The sequence below is a fragment of the Neovison vison genome, chromosome 2 (assembly GCF_020171115.1).
Source record: "Neovison vison isolate M4711 chromosome 2, ASM_NN_V1, whole genome shotgun sequence".
NCBI classification, from domain to species: domain Eukaryota; kingdom Metazoa; phylum Chordata; class Mammalia; order Carnivora; family Mustelidae; genus Neogale; species Neogale vison.
The window spans coordinates 19,596,423-19,615,828 of NC_058092.1; the positions used below are offsets into that span (position 1 = coordinate 19,596,423).

At 48.3% G+C, this 19,406-nt stretch overlaps 1 protein-coding gene across 1 annotated transcript; it reads left to right on the forward strand.

Annotated features, from left to right (window-relative positions):
• The first annotated feature begins 5,062 nt into the window (after positions 1–5,062).
• LIN28A (lin-28 homolog A) lies at positions 5,063–17,889 on the forward strand. Its single transcript, XM_044237502.1, has 4 exons — positions 5,063–5,219; positions 5,682–5,866; positions 16,011–16,195; positions 16,935–17,889. Exons 1-4 carry the CDS (start codon positions 5,189–5,191, stop codon positions 17,152–17,154), a joined length of 621 nt encoding a protein of 206 aa, XP_044093437.1. The 5' UTR covers positions 5,063–5,188; the 3' UTR covers positions 17,155–17,889.
• The last annotated feature ends 1,517 nt before the right edge of the window (positions 17,890–19,406 follow it).

Consider the following 19,406-nt stretch of genomic DNA (forward strand, 5'->3'; position numbering starts at 1 on the left):
AACCCACTGAGCTACCCAGGTACCCCCCTTTATTCTTGATAAATAATAGTTGTTATTACTGCCTGTCAGAATATAAGCTCCACAAAGGCAGCATTTTTGTTCCTATTGTTTATTGATGTATTCCCAACACTTAGAACAATGCCTGCCTCATGGGAGTACTCAATAAATATTTTTAAAATGTTGAGTGAGTTGTTACTTAGACTTCTTCCAGCGCTTCCTTTTATGAAGATATGAACCTATACAAGAGAAACTGGACAAAATACTTTAGATGTTTTTTGTGTTACTGTAATACCTTTGTCCAAAGAGCCCTTTGGGGGCACCTGGGTGGCTCAGTTGGTTGAGTATCTACCTTTGGTTCAGGTCAGGATCCCAGGGTCCTGGGATCAAGCCCCACACTGGGCTCTCTGCTCAGTGGGGAGCCTGCTTCTCCTTCTCTCTCTCTCAAATAAATAAATAAAATCTTAAAAAAATAAAAAACCCTTTTTCTTCTTGCCTAGATATTATCATTCCCAGAAAAACACAAGAAACTTGTAATACTTAGCTATATGATGTCTTGTCTCCCTAATCAGACTGTAACTTGGAACACAGAGAATCAATCTTTCTTTCTTCTTCTTTCTCCTCCTCCTCATCCTTCTCCTCCTCGTCCTCCTCCTCTTCCTCCTCTTCCTCCTCCTCCTCCTCTTTCTTCTTCTTCTTTTTAAAAATAAACTCTGCTCTCAACATGGAACTTGAACTTAGGATCCCAAGCTCAAAAGCCACATGCTCTACCAACTGAAACAGCTGGGTGTTGTGGGCATGTTTCTGGTTTACATTTTGGGGGTACATTTTTGTTCATCTTATTACTTAGTGCATATTACTTATCTGATTCTTCCACTGAACTTGTGAGTTAACACATTGACCAGATCACAGTAGATATCTAATAAGTTTTCACTGAGTTAAGGACCCAAGAGAAGAAGGGTTTGGTCAGGAGTTCTCATCTCCACATAGAATCAACCCACTGGGGATGAAGAGCCAATTATGTTGAGAGCCATATGTCCCTTGCTAAAGCATCCTCTGCCTCTACATATGCAACTTTATGAGATCCTAGCACCTCCTGTGCTGCACTGTTTAGAGTTGAGCGAGATAATCCAGGGGAATAAATATTAGGAGTATTATAACGATGTTTACTATTAAATTATTATTTAATTTAATTATTATTACTATTAAATTATTAATTATCAATTAATTATTAATTGTCAATACCATTAAAGTCAATTAAAGCTTATTCAGGACACTCTTCTTGAGAGTATTCTATGAGCCAGGCACTGTGCTGGGTACTGGTAAGGATGTGGGAGACAATGCAGAAAGAAAGAACACATGAAGGGCCCTAGTCCTAAGAAGTAAGTGACCCAGCAGGTTCTGGCTCATAGAGACAATCATATGTACAGTAGCTATAATTATAGTCACAGTTTGGGGTGCCTGGGTGGCTCAGTGGGTTAAGCTGCTGCCTTGGGCTCGGGTCATGATCCCAGGGTCCTGGGATCGAGCCTCACATCTGGCTCTCTGCTTGGCGGGGAGCCTGCTTCCCCCTCTTTCTCTGCCTGCCTCTCTGCCTACTTGTGATCTTTCTCTCTGTCAAATAAATAAATAAAATTTTAAAAAATAGTCATAGTTTATATATATTTTTAAAGATTTTATTTATTTATTTGACAGAGAGAGAGATCACAAGTAGGCAGAGAGGCAGGCAGAGAGAGAGGAGGAAGCAGGCTCCCTGCTGAGCAGAGAGCCCAATGCGGGGCTCCATCCCAGGACCCTGGGATCATGACCCGAGCCGAAGGCAGAGGCTTAATCCACTGAGCCACCCAGGCGCCCCCATAGTTTATATTATTAAAAGCCATCACAGACACTGTTTTATTTTTATTTATTTATTTATTTTTATGTATTTCACAGACAGAGATCACAAGTAGGCAGAGAAGCAGGCGGGGGTAGGGGGAAAGCAGGCTCCCAGCTGAAGCAGAGAGCCCAATGTGGGGCTCAATCCCAAGACCCTGGGATCATGACCTCAGCCAAAGGGAGAGGCTTTAACCCACTGAGCCACCCAGGCACCCCAGACATATTTTAAAAGCTTTACAAGTATGATCTAACTTTATCCTCATAATAACTGTAAGAGTTAGATATTCTCATTATCTCCATTGGACAGAGAAGGAAACTGAGGTGTAGAGAGGTTAAAAAATTTGCCCCACTTCACAGAGTTGTGAAAGTAGACTCGACATTCAAACATGGGCAAGTTGATTCCAACACCTGTGCTTCTATTTTCTTATTAATTAGGAAAATAAATAGAAAACAAAGGTTAGTCTCTCTTCTACTTTGGTTTTCTTTTTTTTTTTTCCTGCTCTAGTTTCTTTTTTAAAAAATATTTTATTTTATTTTTTAAGACATAATTTTTAAAAAGATTTTATCTATTTATTTGAGAGGGAGACACAACAAGAAAGGGAACACAGGCAGACAGAATGGAAGAGGGAGAAGCAGGCCTCTCACTGAGCGGGGAACCCCATGCGGGTATTGACAGGGGGCTCTATCCCTGGACCCTGGGATCATGACCTGAGCCAAAGGCAGACATTTAATGTCTGAGCTACCCAAGCACCCCAGAGATTTTATTTTTTAAAAAATATCTTTTATTTTTAAGTTATCTCTACACCCAATGTGGGCCTGGTACTCACAACCCGGAGATAAACAGTTGGATGCTTTACTCACTGAGCCAGCCAGGTGCCCCTACTCTGGTTTCCTTTGAATCAGAAAATATCATCTCCTCTTTCCTCATCTTCTGTGGCCAAATGAATAGTTATATCCATTTTTTTGAAAGGGAGCTTGAGATACTTGCTCTGCTCTCACAGAGTCGTATTGCTGGAAATGCCCTCTTTTTGGCATTCAAGAGAATCCCTTCACTTGTTTCAAGTGCGTCAGCATCACTGAAGGGTTGAGAAGAATTGGGTTTTCTGGGAAGGACTTGGAGGTGGGAAGTCAAGAAGGCATTTTCAAAGCTGGGAGCTGGGAGCTAGGAGCTAGGAGCTAGGAGAAGCTTGCTTGGCCTTATTCAGCACCGTGGACAGGGCTCCTGACACTCTCAGGACCTTGGACAGAGAGGCTAGTCGCCTTTGCCAAGGAAACAACTCTGATTAGGGAACGGACCAAGTGAAACCAAACCGCTAAACTCTTTTTTCCATCTTTTCAGCCAGACCTCAGTCACCTGCTCTTGGATCTTAAGGACAGAGATGCAGGGAGTGCATTATATTTTAAAGGCGCTAGTAACGAGGGGAGATAAGATTCTGAGGTGGGGAGGATTATATAAATACAAATGGCTTTGGCTGATGTAAGGTTCTCAGTTGGGAGTGGGGCACTGCTAATGACATTTGTTAATCATATGTATTTTTTAGGCGGAGTAGCAAAAGGCCGCGGTTGTCCTCTTTATCACCCAAAGTCCAATTCACCATCCCTTACACTCAAGTTTTAGTCTCTTGAAGAGCATTCCATGTAGAAAAGAGAAAAAATAATCTCTCCACAGCTCCTTGCTCTTCTTTCCGTTCCCTACCCCCACTCATTCCCTCTCTTTCTCAAATACACATGTGGGGGCGCACGCGCGCGCGAGCGCACACACACACACACACACACAAACACACCCAGGCTCAGGGTGAGAAGCGCGAGAGGTTCTGCACACTTGGTGGAGAAGACTGAATTCCGAGCAAGCGGATGCCCCCGAAAGCAGGCTCTGTCTCTTTAAATGGGTTGTAGCAGTGGGGGAGGGGAACTGGCCGGAGCTGGCATTGTCCAGTTTGAACTGAGCACCGGAAGTGAAGGGGCAGGGCCAGGGCCGTGCACTGAGCCCCCGGCCATTGTCCATCTCCGACCAGGGCACTAGCCACCCCCTTGACCAACCCTCTTTATTTCTTAGAAAGGGAGGCTACCTCTTCGAGTAAGGAAATCCTATACTTCAGTTCTCCCACCAACCCCACTCCTTGGGGAGGGAAGCGCACTTTGAGGTGGGACTCTGAAAAGACGAGGGTCTGGGAACCCAGGAGTGTCCGGAGTACTGCACGAAATGCCTCCATCCACCTACCCACCTAGTCCCTCTCCCGCGGATAGGGACGCGTTTGGGATGGAGACAGGATGAGGACAGCTGGATGAGGGAGGAACACTTTTTGGATTTCTCCTGCTCGCCCAGGAAGCACCACGTGGAGTCAGTTTTAGACACAGATTTGGAAGGAAAGGATTTTTTACACAGAATCAATTAGGAGCACTTTGAGAGATCTAGAGAAACAGTCGTAACTCAGGGAGGCAGAGACATTCAGTGAGTCAGAGACAGCCCCTTTCGAGGAAGCGCCTTGGTCAGGACTGGAGATCAGCCCTGCTGCGTCTCCAGCCTCCCCCCCCCCTTCCCCATCCCAGGCTTCCTAATGTCCTGAACTCCAGGTCTATCTAAGCACACGGGGGTGGGGGGTGAGAGCGGGTCAGCGCCAAGCAGCCGGGTCAGCTCGGAGGCCTGAAGGGGAAGGGAGGGGGAGGGGCGCTCAAGAGCTGGGGGAGGGGGAGGGCTCATCCATTTCTCCCTTGACAGGTGGTTTGAGTCTCTGATTGGCCAGGGCTGCCAGGCTCACACCTCCCTCCCCCAACTCTCTGGAATGTATAATTATCTGCGCGGGGGGTGGGGGTGGTGTGTGAGTGTGTGTGGGAGCAGTCACATGGTTTTGGAACTACTCCCCTCCATAAGCCCCCCACCTGTATGCTGCTTTGGGGGGCCCCCACTAAGTCGTTAAAGTGCAGGATAACAAATTCCGGGGTACTCAAGACTTCTAGGGCTGACGGCCCCCATCTCCAGATGTGTGTGTGGGGAGGGGGTGTCAAACCTCAAGGTTCAGAGAAGAGACACCCCAGAGGTGTCAGAGACCACAACGATGGGGGAGGGCCGGAGCTGGAGCCAGAGGGAAAGGGAGGGGAAAGAAGAGGGAGGGGAGGGGAGGGGGCTGCCCGCGGGGGGTTGGGTCATTGTCTTTTAGAATTTGGGAGCCTTTGAAAAGCCGTGGGCCCTCCCACCGCTATTGTGCTGGGGAAGATGTAGCGGCCTCTTCTCCGAGCCACCCCTTTGCCTCCGGACTTCTCTGGGGCCAGCAGCCACCCGACCAGGGGCCCGGGGCCGTGGGCTCAGCCGACTACCATGGGCTCTGTGTCAAACCAGCAGTTTGCAGGTTCGAGCTCGGGACGTACTGGGGACACCTTAGGCTTCAGGGGCGCCCAGGAGCCACATAAAAGGGAGGTGGGGAAATGTCCCCCAGACTGGCCGAAGGACCCTAAGTCTGTGCGGCCTCCTGCTTCAGGGGCCATTTCTGGACCAAGGAACCCTGGTGTCCCAGTGGCGTGCACACCGAGGCTACGGGGGCGGAGGGAGAGAAGAGGAGGGGCCTGTCCGGCCATCTATCCCCGGGCAACGTGTTGTGGGAAGAGGAGCAAAACTTTTGGGGCAACACTGGCTTCAGTGTGAGCTTGGGGAGCGCGGGAGGCGGCCAGGACATGTCTTATCTCGCCAGGTGGTTGGTAGCTGCAGCCACCTGGGTGCCATCCGCGGGCTGGACCCTCGGGTCTCCCTGCTGGGTCTCGAGAGCACCCTTCGATTCCGTGGCCCCCCAGTTGAGCGTCCTCCCAACCTCCAGGTGGCTGCGCCAAGGCGCCGGAGGAGGCGCAGGAGGACGCCGCCCGGGCGGCCGAGGAGCCGCAGCTGCTGCACGGTGCCGGCATCTGTAAGTGGTTCAACGTGCGCATGGGGTTCGGCTTCCTGTCCATGACCGCCCGCGCCGGGGTCGCGCTTGACCCCCCGGTGGATGTCTTTGTGCACCAGGTGAGACAGACGCTGGGAACTTCGCCGGGGGAAGGGGATGTTGGCGCGCATACTCAAGATTGGGCGGACAGACTCGGCTGTTGGATTGAGGGAGATCGTGGGCCCTCATTGTGAGCTCCCATCTGTGTCGTGGCACCCCAGTCCTGAGTCCCCATTAACTCCAACGGGACCGGGAGGGTTGCTGAGTCTATGAACAGTACCCTCAACCTTTCCCGGAACCTTTCTGGCTTACCACGTGTCTGTTACCTCTTTCCCTTGGGAAGGGGGCAGGGGGCAGGGAGGTGACCCCATGTGGCAGAAACTAAGGTTGTATTGTGCTTGCCGGTGGGGGGAGGGCGAGCAGGCCGGCCAGGGAAGCACATGCCCCGTTCAGAGCAGGGCCTTGAGCGCCCAGCGTCTTTTACTAACGTGTGAATGGAGCTCTCTGGCGGGAGAGAGGCAGGCAAACCTCTCTGGGATCAAGCAGGGGTAAAGCTGAGAAGTCAGCTGGGTCTCCTCACCCAGGTGGTCACCCAAAACTCAAGCCCTGGGGCCTTAGTGAGTTTGGCAGATCCTTGAAGACTCTGGGAACCTGAAACCTCTTCCAGCGTACCCATCTCCGGCACATAATTAACCTACTGGGCTTTGGCCGTGGAGTTCTATCAGGAAGGAAAACCGGAGTCCAGGCCTTAGATTCCTAGTCCGGGCTGGGAGGGAGTTAGGTCACAACCCCAAGTTCTCAGTTAAAGCAAGGCAGCCCAGTGGGGGTGAAATTCAGTGTCGCAGGGCAGGGGGTGGAGGAGTCTAGCCTCTGGACCTATTCTCTGCTTGGCATTTATGGCCCCAGACGGCCATTGATTGCTGTCCTAACATTCCAGCCTCGAACAAGGAGCCAGAGACTTCAGGTTCCCCTCCTCCCCGGCTTCCTCTTCCTTTCACCCCCTCCTGTATATCTTAGAAGTGTTCCGGTGGTCCTGGGACACCAGCCACCCATAACAACCACGGAAAGGAAGTTGCTGTTTGGGTCCCTTCCACCTTCGGAGGTTTGGTGTGGGACGTGGAAGAGAAATTGATCATCTCGGGTCCAGTAGGTTGACACCCAGACCGGGCAGGGAGGGGTTACTTCGGAGAGGTTGGCTTTAGGAGCCTGGGGGGAGGGGAAAGGAGGATGTGGGGATTAAGGGTTGGAGCCTCAGGGATGGTATTCTGGAGGGGGAGGGGTGGAGAAGGGAGATCCTGGGTGGACTGGTGGGAGGCTGCCAGGAAGTCTCCCGAGCGTGCCCTTCCACGCGAGGACACAAGAGTGGGGAGATGAAGGGGTGCCGGGACCCTGTTCATGTTGGGGTACTTGGCGGGGAGGGGGGTCACTGGGCTACTGGAACATCTGCCCTGCCGGGTGGGTACGTTGCAGCTTACTTTCCCACCTCCTGGCTGCGTCCTGTATCTCCTCCCACCCTTAACCCCCACCCCCAACCACCCGACAACTTGTTCAGGCTTTGCCCCCAACTCCCTGTCTCATTTACATATGTGAATGATAACCCACAGGAAGTAATTGCGGGAGAATGAAGGGAATTGGCCTCTTTAGATCTATTAAATCACTTTATTACAGGAACCAGCTTTGAATGGCCCTCCTCAGCGGGGTAGCCAGCTCTCCCACTTTCCCATTTATCTGATCACAAAGAGATTAAAATCTCTTGGTCTGGAGATGGACTGGACAGCTTCCCCAATTTTGGGAGGCTTGAAATTAAAGAGACCCAACATTTTCTTACGTCCCTTCCAAAGGCTGCCAAATAGGGGCTGGAAGGAATGTAGCCCCTCATCTGGGGTTCGTTAGTGCTGTCCCAGTCCCAAGGAAGGTGTTCCTAAACAGATGAATCTGTGCCCCGATTCACTTAACATTGGGATCAAAAGCAGTTGGAAAATACTGGATTTTCTAGAGGAAAGCCAGGATCTTCAGGTTTGGGGAGTGGAAACTGCATCAGGCTCCTTTAAATGGGTCATTTGGGAGATAATCTGGACTTCAGGGTCTTGGAATGTCCAGGGACATGCCACTGTTGAGTAAGTTATCAAGAGGGAGTTGAGCAGGGAGAAGGAATCAAGAATTTGTCTCCTAAATGCCCTCTACCAACAGTCACAGAGGACAATGAGTGGAAATTCCCTGAACCTTACCTGGTAGGATAGCATGCTGTCCGGGCTTGGGTTGATCCTCAAACCCTACGACAGCAGTAGACTGGTGATTATAGTCCCTGCACTTGAGAAATCTGAACTATTTCTTTGGGGATCTAATGTAGAGTAGATTCAGGACAGTCCCTAAAGACTGTTCTGTGGAAGGAATGTGTTCCCGTGTTCCCAAAGTCTGGGTGTTGGGGGGGGCAGCTGAGAAGGGGGTAAGGCTGCTCTCTTAGGAAGAAAACCTCCCCTTCTTTGGCTGCTGGTGGTGGGTATCCTGGAGCCCGAGATGATGAGAAGGATAATTGTCCCGTTAAATGTCTGCCAGGGGAGAGGGTCAGGAAGCCCCTTTCTAAGAAAAAAGGGGGGAAAGCAATTTAATATTTTCTTTTCCTTTCCAAGGTTGGGCTTATTTGGTTTCTAGCACTATTCACGGCTGTTCTTGAGCTCCCTCTCAAAACACTTCAGGCCTCCCCAGGAGTAGAGGAGTAGGAAAGAAAACCTACCCTTACCCTTAAAAAAAAAAAAGGTAAATGAAATTTCTCTAAACAACACTTCTGTTCAGACACATCTTTAGATCCAGAACCTCTGCTTAACCATGTATTTAGGAGAATTTAAGAATCATAGTATTGGCAGATGGCCCGCCCTTAAATTAAGGTTTCTCAACCTCAATTGACATATTTTGAGAAAGATAACCCTTTGCTCAGAGCATCCCTTGGTTGTGACAACTAAAAACATCTCCAGACCATGCCGTCCCAGAGGCAGAATCCCCCCTCAGCTGAGAAATAGTTACACAGGAAAAGCAGGAGCAAGAAGCCACGAAATTGTTTAAGATTCACCAAGAATTTTGAGATCTTCATAGCTGTTTTAAGAGTTTTGGCTTAACTCATGTTTCCTGTGGCTCAACTCCCAAATCCCCAAGATTTGTAGAAATTGGAGCACCAGAAAAGGCTCCCTGCTTACTCTACAGTTCTTCAGATCCCAACTACGTCTGAGATGGCTTTCTAGCTAAAAAGCGGCATTGGAAGGCTTGAGGCAAAAGAAGAGCCCCAAGCTGACTAAGGGACCAAGTTTGGGTTAGGAGAAAAAATTTCAGTACTGAAGCCACGTGGCTTGCTTTTTCTGCAAAGGCTGAGTGGGAGAGCTACCTCAGGCGGGGTCTGGATTAGGACTCCTGGGTGCTGGGGTCGGGGAGGGGAGAATGTAGAGATATTTCCCACCTGCTTTATAACTTTACTGGTGCTTCTGATTACTCACCTCCTATCTAGTTAGTGATGTGCTTGTCTTACCTCTCCTCTAACTAACCTGAAAGCTCTTGCAAAGAGGGGGACTAGCTAGCTGTCTGGTTAGTTTCTTCCTATTACGCTAGTATGGGCTTGGTGGGCAGAAGGAATGCCCATGAAGAAAGAAGGAGCTCCTGAATCAGGAGGACATTAACAGTTTGGGGTCCCTGTCAGCAGAGATCTTCCTCCAGAGAAAAAGATTGGAGATAAGGGAGGGTGTGTTATGCTGATAACTGCTCTTTCCGGACTGCGGTCTGAAATAGGGTTGGGCTCTGAGGGGCACGGTGAAAGTTGGTGGCTTGAATGTCACAGTGTCAAGACCCAGATGGGATCCTCTGGTTTCTGCTTGTGGACTGGAAGCCACAGGTTTGGTCATTCCGTAGTTCTTAATCTTAACTGGACAAATCAGATTTTAAAAAAACTAAGTGAATCACCCTAATTTTCAGAAAGTTGGTAGAGGTTAGTTTGAGCATTATGGGATCTTCTCAGGTCTCTCTCTTTCTGAAGAGACATGCTTTCTAGACAGCATCCCAAGGAAAGGCTGTGCCATGATCCTGAGTGAGCTTTCAATCTGAGAAACTTGTCACCTTTCAGCTGGTAAGTGGTTTTTAGTGACTTTCCCCAGGGCAAGGTTTTTTCTTGAACATTCCTAATCAAACCACCCTACTAGAATTGCCTGTTTTGGGGGGGCGGGGGCGGGGGCGGGAGCGGGAGCTGCTCTAGGGAAAGCCTCCACCCTCCCTTCTTCCTGCAGGCAAGAGTAACAGTTACTATCTCTATGAAGTCTGGGATCAGGCGGTGTGGGGGAGGAGGAGAAAATTTTCAGGGATAGTACCTCGTGTGTACAAACTCACTTCAAATGATCTCAGCTTGGAGTTACTTAATTCAAGCAGGAACTCCAATTCCAAGAAGAGTAAGTGAACAACTGGGTTTCTGGCTGAAAACTCCAGGACCCTTTCTCCTGCACCCCTTGGGTGGATGGGGGCCTGGTGAGAAGTCCGTTCCCTATCCTTGAAAGTGTGATCCCCTTGAAACGCTTTCCTGAGGACAGACGATTACTGACTGCCCCAGGAGTTGGGGAGATAAGGCTTCGTGGTTCCCAATCTGGCTGTTCCTTCAGTCTCCCGCTCTGGCTTTCAGTGCAGACAGGCTGCTGAACAGCGCCATCTGGTGGAGAACGCAGGAGCTGGGGTCCCCGCTGCATCTGAGCGGAGGTGCCATGTGGGGGCTGTCCCTGTGTGGGCAGCCTCTGGTTCTGGCTGATCTCTTAACCCAGCCCTCCCTGACACATCATCAGACAAGCTGTTTCAGGTAGAACCGGTTGGTTTCCTAGCCCCTACCAAGCCCTACCTTCAGGAATGAAGCTCAGGCAGGAGGACTATGATGACCCCTCAGGACTGAGTCCTTTCTTTCATTGGCTTCGTTTACTTCTGGTTCAGAAAGTTCTAGAATATGTATGTGTGATTTGCATTATACTGCATAGCACTGGCTGGAGGGTCAGGCTAGTGGGCATCAGAGCACCTCTGTGGCTCACTGAATTTGGACGATATACTTCCCTTCTTTGCTTCCCTGATCTCCCTGGTAACATGGGGTGATTATGAGGCCTACTTGGCAGGCTTGGTATAAGGGGTTAAGTGCTTAGAGCTCTCCTTAGCTTTTAGTAAGCATGGGTAAATATCAGTGACTTTGGATAGTGGGGAACTTGGGTTATCCCCCAAATGTTTGTGTACTGCTAGGTGGTTAGCGCTGAGGAAATAGACAGCACACTAGACAGTCTTTTGCTGGAATGGCCCGGAGAGCTGCAGAAAAACCAGGAACTCATGGCATGCTTGCCTCCCTGAAACCAAAGCAAGTTTCCTTGAAACTCTGCCTGCCGCTTCTGTAGAAGGGAGCAGTGCGGCTAAACGTGGGCATTGTTGGAGCTGGTGATAAAGGGGGTGGCCTTGCTTTTACAAATGGTTAAAAAAAAAAAAATGTATGTCCGACCTTCAGAGAGCAAGTTCCAGGGAAACTCAAGTGTCGTTTTTACTCCACTCCATTCTCGGAATGACAGAGAATGTCACTCCTTTTATGTGAACTGCCCAAGCCCCAGATTGATGCTGGGCTGGAGTGTTTGAAGAGTGGAAGGTTAGTGGAGACAGTGGTGAGGTATTAAGAAGGAAGCAGAGGGTCTAAATATTGAATTGGCCTGAGCCCTTCCCTGCCACCCAAAAGAAATGCCGTCCTCCCCAGGGCAATGGGTCCCCTGGGAACTGCCCACCCTCCTTCGTTGAACAAACTAGGTAAGGAAGATGGGAAGGAAGCCTGTCCCCTCCCCCCCAACTTTTCAAATAATTGATCAGAATAAATAATCCTCATTCGGGTTCCTACATAAAGAATTTGACCAGAGGCGAGGGTTAGGGGGGCAGGGGTCCTGTGTAGTTCTGTCCCTGTAAGGCTGGGATGGCAGGTCAGGAAGAAGGAAGGATGGCTACCGGTGGTGACTTTGGCAGACCCAGCAGACTTGACTGGGGAAGAAAGGTGTCTCCATTTCTCTCCGTGACCATAACCCCAACGTGGAGAGGAAGGAACTGATGAATGTGGTGAATGTGGGGTGGGGGGGTGGGGGGTGGAAGCTGCAGCCTCAGGAACTCCAGGAATCTGACCACCAGAACCAACCAGTGTCAACTCTTTGTTTCCTGGGGCTGGGCTCTATTGGGGGAGCTCAAGCCTTGCCCCTCCCCCCCCCAAGCCTTTTCTTTTTTTGGAGGGGATGGGGAGAGGGGCGGGGCTCTGCTTTGTGTGTGGTTGGGGGTGGGGTGGGGGTGGTAGCAAGAATTTCTGGCTCCTTTCTGATGCAGGCCCTGTGAGGCCAGCTCAGTGGGGCAGCACGGTGATTACCTATCTGATAAGAGAGGAATTCAAACTATGTGTTGTAGAAAGGGGCGGGGTGGGGGGGGCAGGGAGCCACCCCTGGAGCCCACCAGTCTAAATCTTGACCAGCTATGGTAAGGTGCCTGCGGGGTTATTTTTTGTTTTGGTTTGGTGTTTTTTTTTTTTTTTTTTTTAAGTTTTGAGAGTCTTACAGACCTCAGATCCTCCAATCCTGGGGAGTTTTCACATTGCCCCCACTGGTATTGTCTTGTTCTCCCAGTAAACCTAGGAGATGTAAATAGATATTTTTGTTTCCAAGTTTCCGTAGTTATAAAAACCAGAGTTAAAATTTTGAGACTCCTGATAACTTGGTTCTCACTGTGACCCTGCCCTGTTCCAGTCTGAAGGGGTTGATGATAATTTCTGCTCACTGAGGATTTGTGTGTACAGGCTCTGTGTTTACTACTCTTCATGCACAAAACCTCAGAGCTCCTCTATAAAATTACTTTTTGCTCTATTTTATAGGTCAGCACAGAAAGGGAATAACAGGCCCTCAGATTCCAAACCCTTGTTGTTAAACACTTATCTGCTCCACCATCACAACTGGACCTAGGAGTGTCCCAGCCTCTCAGCCCACTAAGCAAATGGGAGGACCTGGGCTTGAACCTTCTGGCAGATTGGCTTGTCCTAGCTGAGTAAGAAACAAGTCAAAAGTAACTTATATCAGGCTTGTTTAGGTGCAACAGCATTCGCCTTTCTGCATTGTTTTTATTTCCTGCTTTGACTCCCTGCCCCTTCCCTCACTTCAATCTTGGGGGAGGGGAGCCCTCTGCCTGTCCCAGGCTGTTCCTGTGGGAGGGAAGAGAAGGGAGAGGCTATTCCTATGATGGAACTGGGGGAACAAAAGCTACAGATAATAATACATGAAATATTAGCTGAGCACATTCTTGATTTTTCCATACCCACATAATCTTCATTAGAAGCTTAGTTGGGGGGCGCCTGGGTGGCTCAGTGGGTTAAGCCGCTGCCTTCGGCTCAGGTCATGATCTCAGAGTCCTGGGATCGAGTCCCGCATTGGGCTCTCTGCTCAGCAGGGAGCCTGTTTCCCTCTCTCTCTCTCTGCCTGCCTCTCTGCCTACTTGTGATCTCTCTATGTCAAATAAATAAATAAAATCTTTAAAAAAAAAAAAAAGAAGAAGAAGCTTAGTTGGGTAACTTACCTATTACTACAGTCTCTGAAGGAACTGAGGGCCAAAGGTGAACGATTGACTAAGGTCATGCAGCCAACAGTTGGTAAAACCAACATTTCAGGAACTACGGTGTCTAGTACTCAGGCTTATTTAGGCTTTTTGCCGGTGATCCCAGTGGGATCTTTGTCTTCAGAAATGCCATATGAATTAAAACAATTTAAACGATGGATAAATTGGGGATCCCATCTAGCTAGAGAGCATGTTGCCCCTAAGGCCCAAGTCCCAGTTTGAAATATTCCTCCTACCAACCACCACCTGCGTAACATAATGTTCCTTATTCAAACTCCCGCAAGCCAAGACTGGGTGCAGTGGTCTTTTTGCTTCTCTGAACCCTATTTTCTTTATCTTTTTTTTTTTTTTAATTTTATTTATTTATATTTGACAGAGAGAGATCACAAGTAGGCATAGAGGCAGGCAGAGAGAGAGGAGGAAGCAGGCTCCCCACTGAGCAGAGAGCCCGATGCAGGGCTCCATCCCAGGACCCTGAGATCATGACCTGAGCCCAAGGCAGCGGCTTAACCCACTGAGCCACCCAGGCGCCCCTGAACCCTATTTTCGATGACTGCACTTTGTTGACATTTGATACACTCTTTGGATGTTTGACCGTAATGGAGTAAGCTATCATGAAGTCTGTCCTGGGGACGGTATAGGAGGGGGGGGTCACCTCCACCAGCATGGAGATGTTGATGTATTAAGTGGCAAGACTGTGAGCTTTAAATGGGGAACTCTGGGTATTTCCTGACCCTGTTATTGTCGCTCAGCTATGTGAGAACTCCCTTTTTTGGGGGAAGGCTGTTGGGCAAAGTGTCAGTATTTTCAAATAATGGTATAAACATGTTGTTTTAATGGGGTTGTTTCAAACATTGTGGATCTTTTGATCTTTTTTTCCTTCACCCAGTAGTATCTGGTCATCTTTTCAAGTCAAATAATTCAGATTTATTTACCTCTTGGTTCATAGCAAGTTTTATCAGTCTATCTCTTGACTTTCACAAGGTGTGTTTTTTTGTTGTTTTTTTTTTTAACACTTTGATTTTAAACCCTCTGGAATATATTTTGCATAAATGAGATAGACAGTGTAGAAGTCTGGCTCAATATCCAAAATGGGTAGCTAATATTCTCAACAGTTTGAACTGTTTTCTTCACCTGTTGATTTCTCTATATACACTTGGATCTCTTGGACTAAACTTACTGATCCATCTGCTTGGGTCATACCGTCTTTTCCCTTGACCTTGCAGGAACATTACGTTGATAGAATTCCAGACTTGGAAGAAGGTTGCAAGAATAATCCTGAGAACGCCCCATAGGACCTTTACCCAGATTAAGCAAGTCTTAATATTCTGTCCCATTTGCCTTGTCATTCTTCTTGTACAGATACACTTTTTGGCTCTTTTTTTGTTTGTTTTTAATTAACATACAATGTATTATTAGCCCCAGGGTTACAGGTCTGTGAGTTTACACACTTCACAGCACTCACCATAGCACATACCCTCCCAATGTCCATAACCCAACCACCCCAACCCCCCCCCCCGCTCCCGCCCCCAACCCTGTTTGTTTTGTGAGACTAAGAGTCTCTTATGGTTTGTCTTTTTGGCTCCTTAATCATAAGATAAATCAGGCACCTTTATTGCTAAATATTTCAGTGTGTATCTTGGAAACTAGGGTCATTCCTTTCACAATCTCAGTACAAAGATAAAAAAAAAAAAACCTGGGCATTAATATTGAAACATTTATCTGTATTCCATATGTAAGTTTTGTGAGTTGTCGGAATGGTTTTTTTGCCCTGTTTCAGGACCCAGTGCATCCCACTTAATTGTTCTGTACTTACTCAAACTTTGTTTTTAACACCTCAATATTTTTAAAGTGTACAAGGCTGTTATATTTTACAATTTTATATTTGTTTATTTTCCCTTCCTCTCTTCTTCCTTTCCTCTCTCCTTCTCTCCCTCCCTCCCTCCCTCCCTCCCTCCTCCCTCTCTCCCTCCCTCCCTCTCTGCTTCTCTCCCTTCCTTCCTTCCATCTCTAAGCCCATCATGGGGCTTGAATTTATGACCCCCAAGATCAAGAGCCACACAGTCCACCTCCTGAGCCAGCCAGGCGCCCCTATTTGTTGATTTCTTATGAATGCTAAGTTTAAGAACTTCCCATCTGTTCTATTTTAGTTTAAATGAGAATAACTACCCTACCCAAAATATTACAGCATCTGTTTATGTAATGATTGTTCTTTGTTCATGTAACATAGATCCCTTGTTCTTAACTGTGGTGGCTCTTTTTTTTTTTTTTTTTTAAGATTTTATTTATTTATTTGACAGAGAGAGATCACAAGTAGGCAGAGAGGCAGGTAGAGAGAGAGAGGAGGAAGCAGGCTCCCCGCTGAGCAGAGAGCCCGATTTAGGACTCGATCCCAGGACCCTGAGATCATGACCTGAGCCGAAGGCAGCGGCTCAACCCACTGAGCCACCCAGGCACCCTGTGGTGGCTCTTTTGATTGACGTTTTCTTTACTGAAAACATGGAAATATTACACTTATTCTCATATTCTACAAGAATGTGTGTGTGCAGTTTTTTGGTGTTAGAATGGAGACTAATATTAAATCATGTTTCCCTTCCCCAGAGCAAGCTGCACATGGAGGGCTTCCGGAGCCTGAAGGAGGGTGAGGCAGTGGAGTTCACCTTTAAGAAGTCTGCTAAGGGCCTAGAATCCATCAGGGTCACCGGCCCTGGTGGGGTGTTTTGTATTGGGAGTGAGAGGCGGCCCAAAGGGAAGAACATGCAGAAACGCAGATCAAAGGGAGACAGGTATGAAGGCCCCTTGAAAGGGGAGTGCTCTCCCGATCTAGCCCCTTTCTTGGACCAGGACACCAAAGAACAAAATGAAGCAACAATTCGGTGTTGGGTTGCTGCCTTAGGGTGTGGGAGGTGGGGAGAGGGCTGTAGGTAAGAAGGGCACTTGATAACCTAGCTCTTTGACTTGACAAGTAATTTTGCTCTGTGAGCTCTTGCCTCCATGGCTAATTAGGGGTAGTGATGCTGGCCTTATTAATTATTTTAGAAGCAAAGGAGACCACGAATGTGAAAGTCTAAGTGCTGGGGACAAACTTGTGTATGTCCCTGTTGCTTCTTCTAGATCTCTCCCAAGTGGCTGGTTTCTTTTGTCTTCCCTGTGTCCTGGAGCAGACCATATAGTCTGACTCCTTTAATTATCTCTTTTTTAGTGAAGGACAGGTACCATTTTTTAAGAGTAGCATCTTAGGTAGGTAGCATCTTAACCTATCTCCCAAATTGCAGTTCCTAATTGGGGTCCATGATTTCCACTGATATTTCAGTATTTTCAGGTTGACCTGAATCTGAAGATACCATCTAGACAATTACAGATTTGGGAAGAACTTTGAGGTATCAGTCATGGTCATATTCTTCCTTTTCTAAGTGGGGAAATGAGTTTCCAGGAAGGGGAGTGATAGAGTAATTGACCAGAGCCCAGGTGTCCTCACTCAGAGGTAGACTTGTGCTCTAGCTCCTTTCTCCTACTCTGTACCAGGTGCTACAACTGTGGAGGTCTAGACCACCATGCCAAGGAATGCAAGCTGCCACCCCAGCCTAAGAAGTGCCACTTCTGCCAAAGCATCAGCCATATGGTGGCCTCGTGTCCCCTGAAGGCCCAGCAGGCACCCAGCTCACAGGGAAAGCCTGCCTACTTTCGGGAGGAAGAAGAAGAAGAGATCCATAACCCTGCCCTGCTCCCAGAGGCCCAGAATTGAGCTACAGTGGGTGGGGGCAATTCTTTTGCGATCAGGAAGCTTTGAGGAGGAGGCAGCAATCGGCAGAATGGAGAAAGTGGGGGCAGGGCGGGTAGGGGGCAGCTGGCTCTGCCGTGCATCTCAGGCCGGGGTCCACAGCATCACCCCCTCTTCCCTCTTGGCGCAGGGTAGGGGGGAAGGGGTGAGGCCAATGAACTCCAACCGTGCTCTATCCAGATGCTCTCGAGGGTTTTGGAGAAAATCCCTCCCTGTGTGCTTTATCTGAGTGTCCACCCCCGGATCTCCAGCTTTGGAACGTGGCCTGGAGAGGGAAATGGTTTTCCTTTTGAAGAAGGAGATGTAATAGTAATTTTTCCCGTGCCAGAATGTAGAGATTAAGCATGAGACCAGATTGATGGGCCCAACCCATGAACCACTACATTCTGTGGGCAGGAGTCTCTTGGGGGTAAGGCAGGGTTTTTCTACATCTTGTCTCGTAACCCACTGTTGGGATATAGGGTGCCGAGGACTGTCTCAAGCAGTGGGTTGTGACAGTAGCCACAGGATGGTTGGGGGAATGGCCACAGACCTACTGTTCCTAAGCTGACTCCCACCCCATTCCGGGCCAATAGAATTTTATTTATTTGCTCCCATGGATAAGCGCACCTTGGGCCCCACTTTCTCCAGGATGCCAACTGCACTAGCTGTGTGCGAATGACGTATCTTGTGCATTTTAACTTTGTTTTCGTAATATAAATATTCTGGTTTTGTATTTTTGTGTATTTTAATCTTAAGGCCCTCATTCCTGCACTGTGTTCTCAGGTACATGAGCGATCTCAGGGATAAGTTGGCAGCAGCTCCGGGTCTACATAGCAGGAATGTTTGCTGTTTGAGCACCAGGGCGAACATCTAGTTGGAGTGCATAGCCTATTGAACTACCTCACTTTTGGCAATTAGAGCTGGCTTTTCTGCCATAGTGTTCTCTTGAAACCCCTCTACCTTCAGTGATCCATGGGAGACTAGGTTTTAACTCTGTTTCCCCATGACTTGACCTCCTGCTTTAAGATTGGAAATTGGTCTGAACAGGAAAAGATGGTCCAGGAAGTAGTATTAGGAGAGGCTGCACCAGCTGAAAGGTGCCGAGGGGGAAGCCCAGATTAGTTGTCTATACGTGTAATAAGGGATTCCTGTTCCAGATTTCTAATCCCAGGGGACAGGACTCACTTTACATACCAGATGCATCCTCTACTGGATTGGGGCTAGGCCTACCATGCACAACAGGGTGTATGTGTGTGAGTGTGTGTGTGTGCACATGCGTATTTTAAAATGAGTTGGTAAGGTTGGGTTTAAGAATAATAACTCTGGACCCATCTTGAGCTGCCCAGGGATGGGTGTGTGAAGCAAAGGCTAAATTTCTTAACCTTTATAAATTCTGGGCTTTTCTTGCTGGCTTCCAGAGAGTCCATAAGCCATGGCTTCTTTGAGGTGCCCAGAGCCCGTGCCATGCCCTGCTGTAGCAGTGATAGTGTCGTGGTAGCTAAAGGAGAAAAGGTTTTATTTACATGCTGTGAGATCACCACAAACCTACCTCACTGTTGAAACGGGGCAAATGCAATAGAACGCATTGGGTGATGTGTGTCTGATCCTGGGTTCTTGTCTCCCCTGCTCGTTGCCCCCCCCCCCAGTTACCTTATTTGTCTGGGTTTTGTAGGACTTCACTTATAGCAGATTGGGTGATTGCTAGGTGGCCTGGTTTGTGTAAATAGAATGTGTTGGTCTTCTCCATGTTCTTTTGGGGTTTTATTGTTTACAAACTTCTCTTTGTATTGAGAAAAATAGCCAAAGCATCTTTGACAAAAGTTCTGCACCAGGAAAAGAATCTGGAACATCGTTTGGTGATCCTCTGGAAGCGTGGCGGTCTTAAACCAGCCTTTTGTGTTCCCTTCCCCTATTTCCTATTTTGGGCCAGATCTTCTGTCCTAAAAGCCTGACTCCTACCCTACCCCTCATTTATCTCCCCTCCCCCCAAAAGCCCCCCCACATACACATTTCCATCTGGTAGAAGCGAAGAATACTTCCTCCCTTGTTCCCAATCTCCTGTGCCAAAACCATTCCTTGATGTGATTCATATTAATATGCTTATATTTGGTTGGAATAAACCTACTTGAATCTCCAGTCTTAGGGTAGAGAGCAGCAGAAGCAATGAAGGGTGGGGGCCTTCCATATAGAAAGTAGGGTTGGGAGACCAAGAAAGGGAAGATGAATGTATATCC

What these genes read in the sequence shown, in the direction of transcription:
- LIN28A (XM_044237502.1), top strand. Translation starts at nt 5,189, where the DNA reads ATGGGCTCTGTGTCAAACCAGCAGTTTGCAG. An exon ending in GTCAAACCAGCAGTTTGCAG is followed by an intron (nt 5,220 to 5,681) that starts GTTCGAGCTCGG and finishes CCCAACCTCCAG; the next exon opens with GTGGCTGCGCCAAGGCGCCG. An exon ending in CGCAGATCAAAGGGAGACAG is followed by an intron (nt 16,196 to 16,934) that starts GTATGAAGGCCC and finishes ACTCTGTACCAG; the next exon opens with GTGCTACAACTGTGGAGGTC.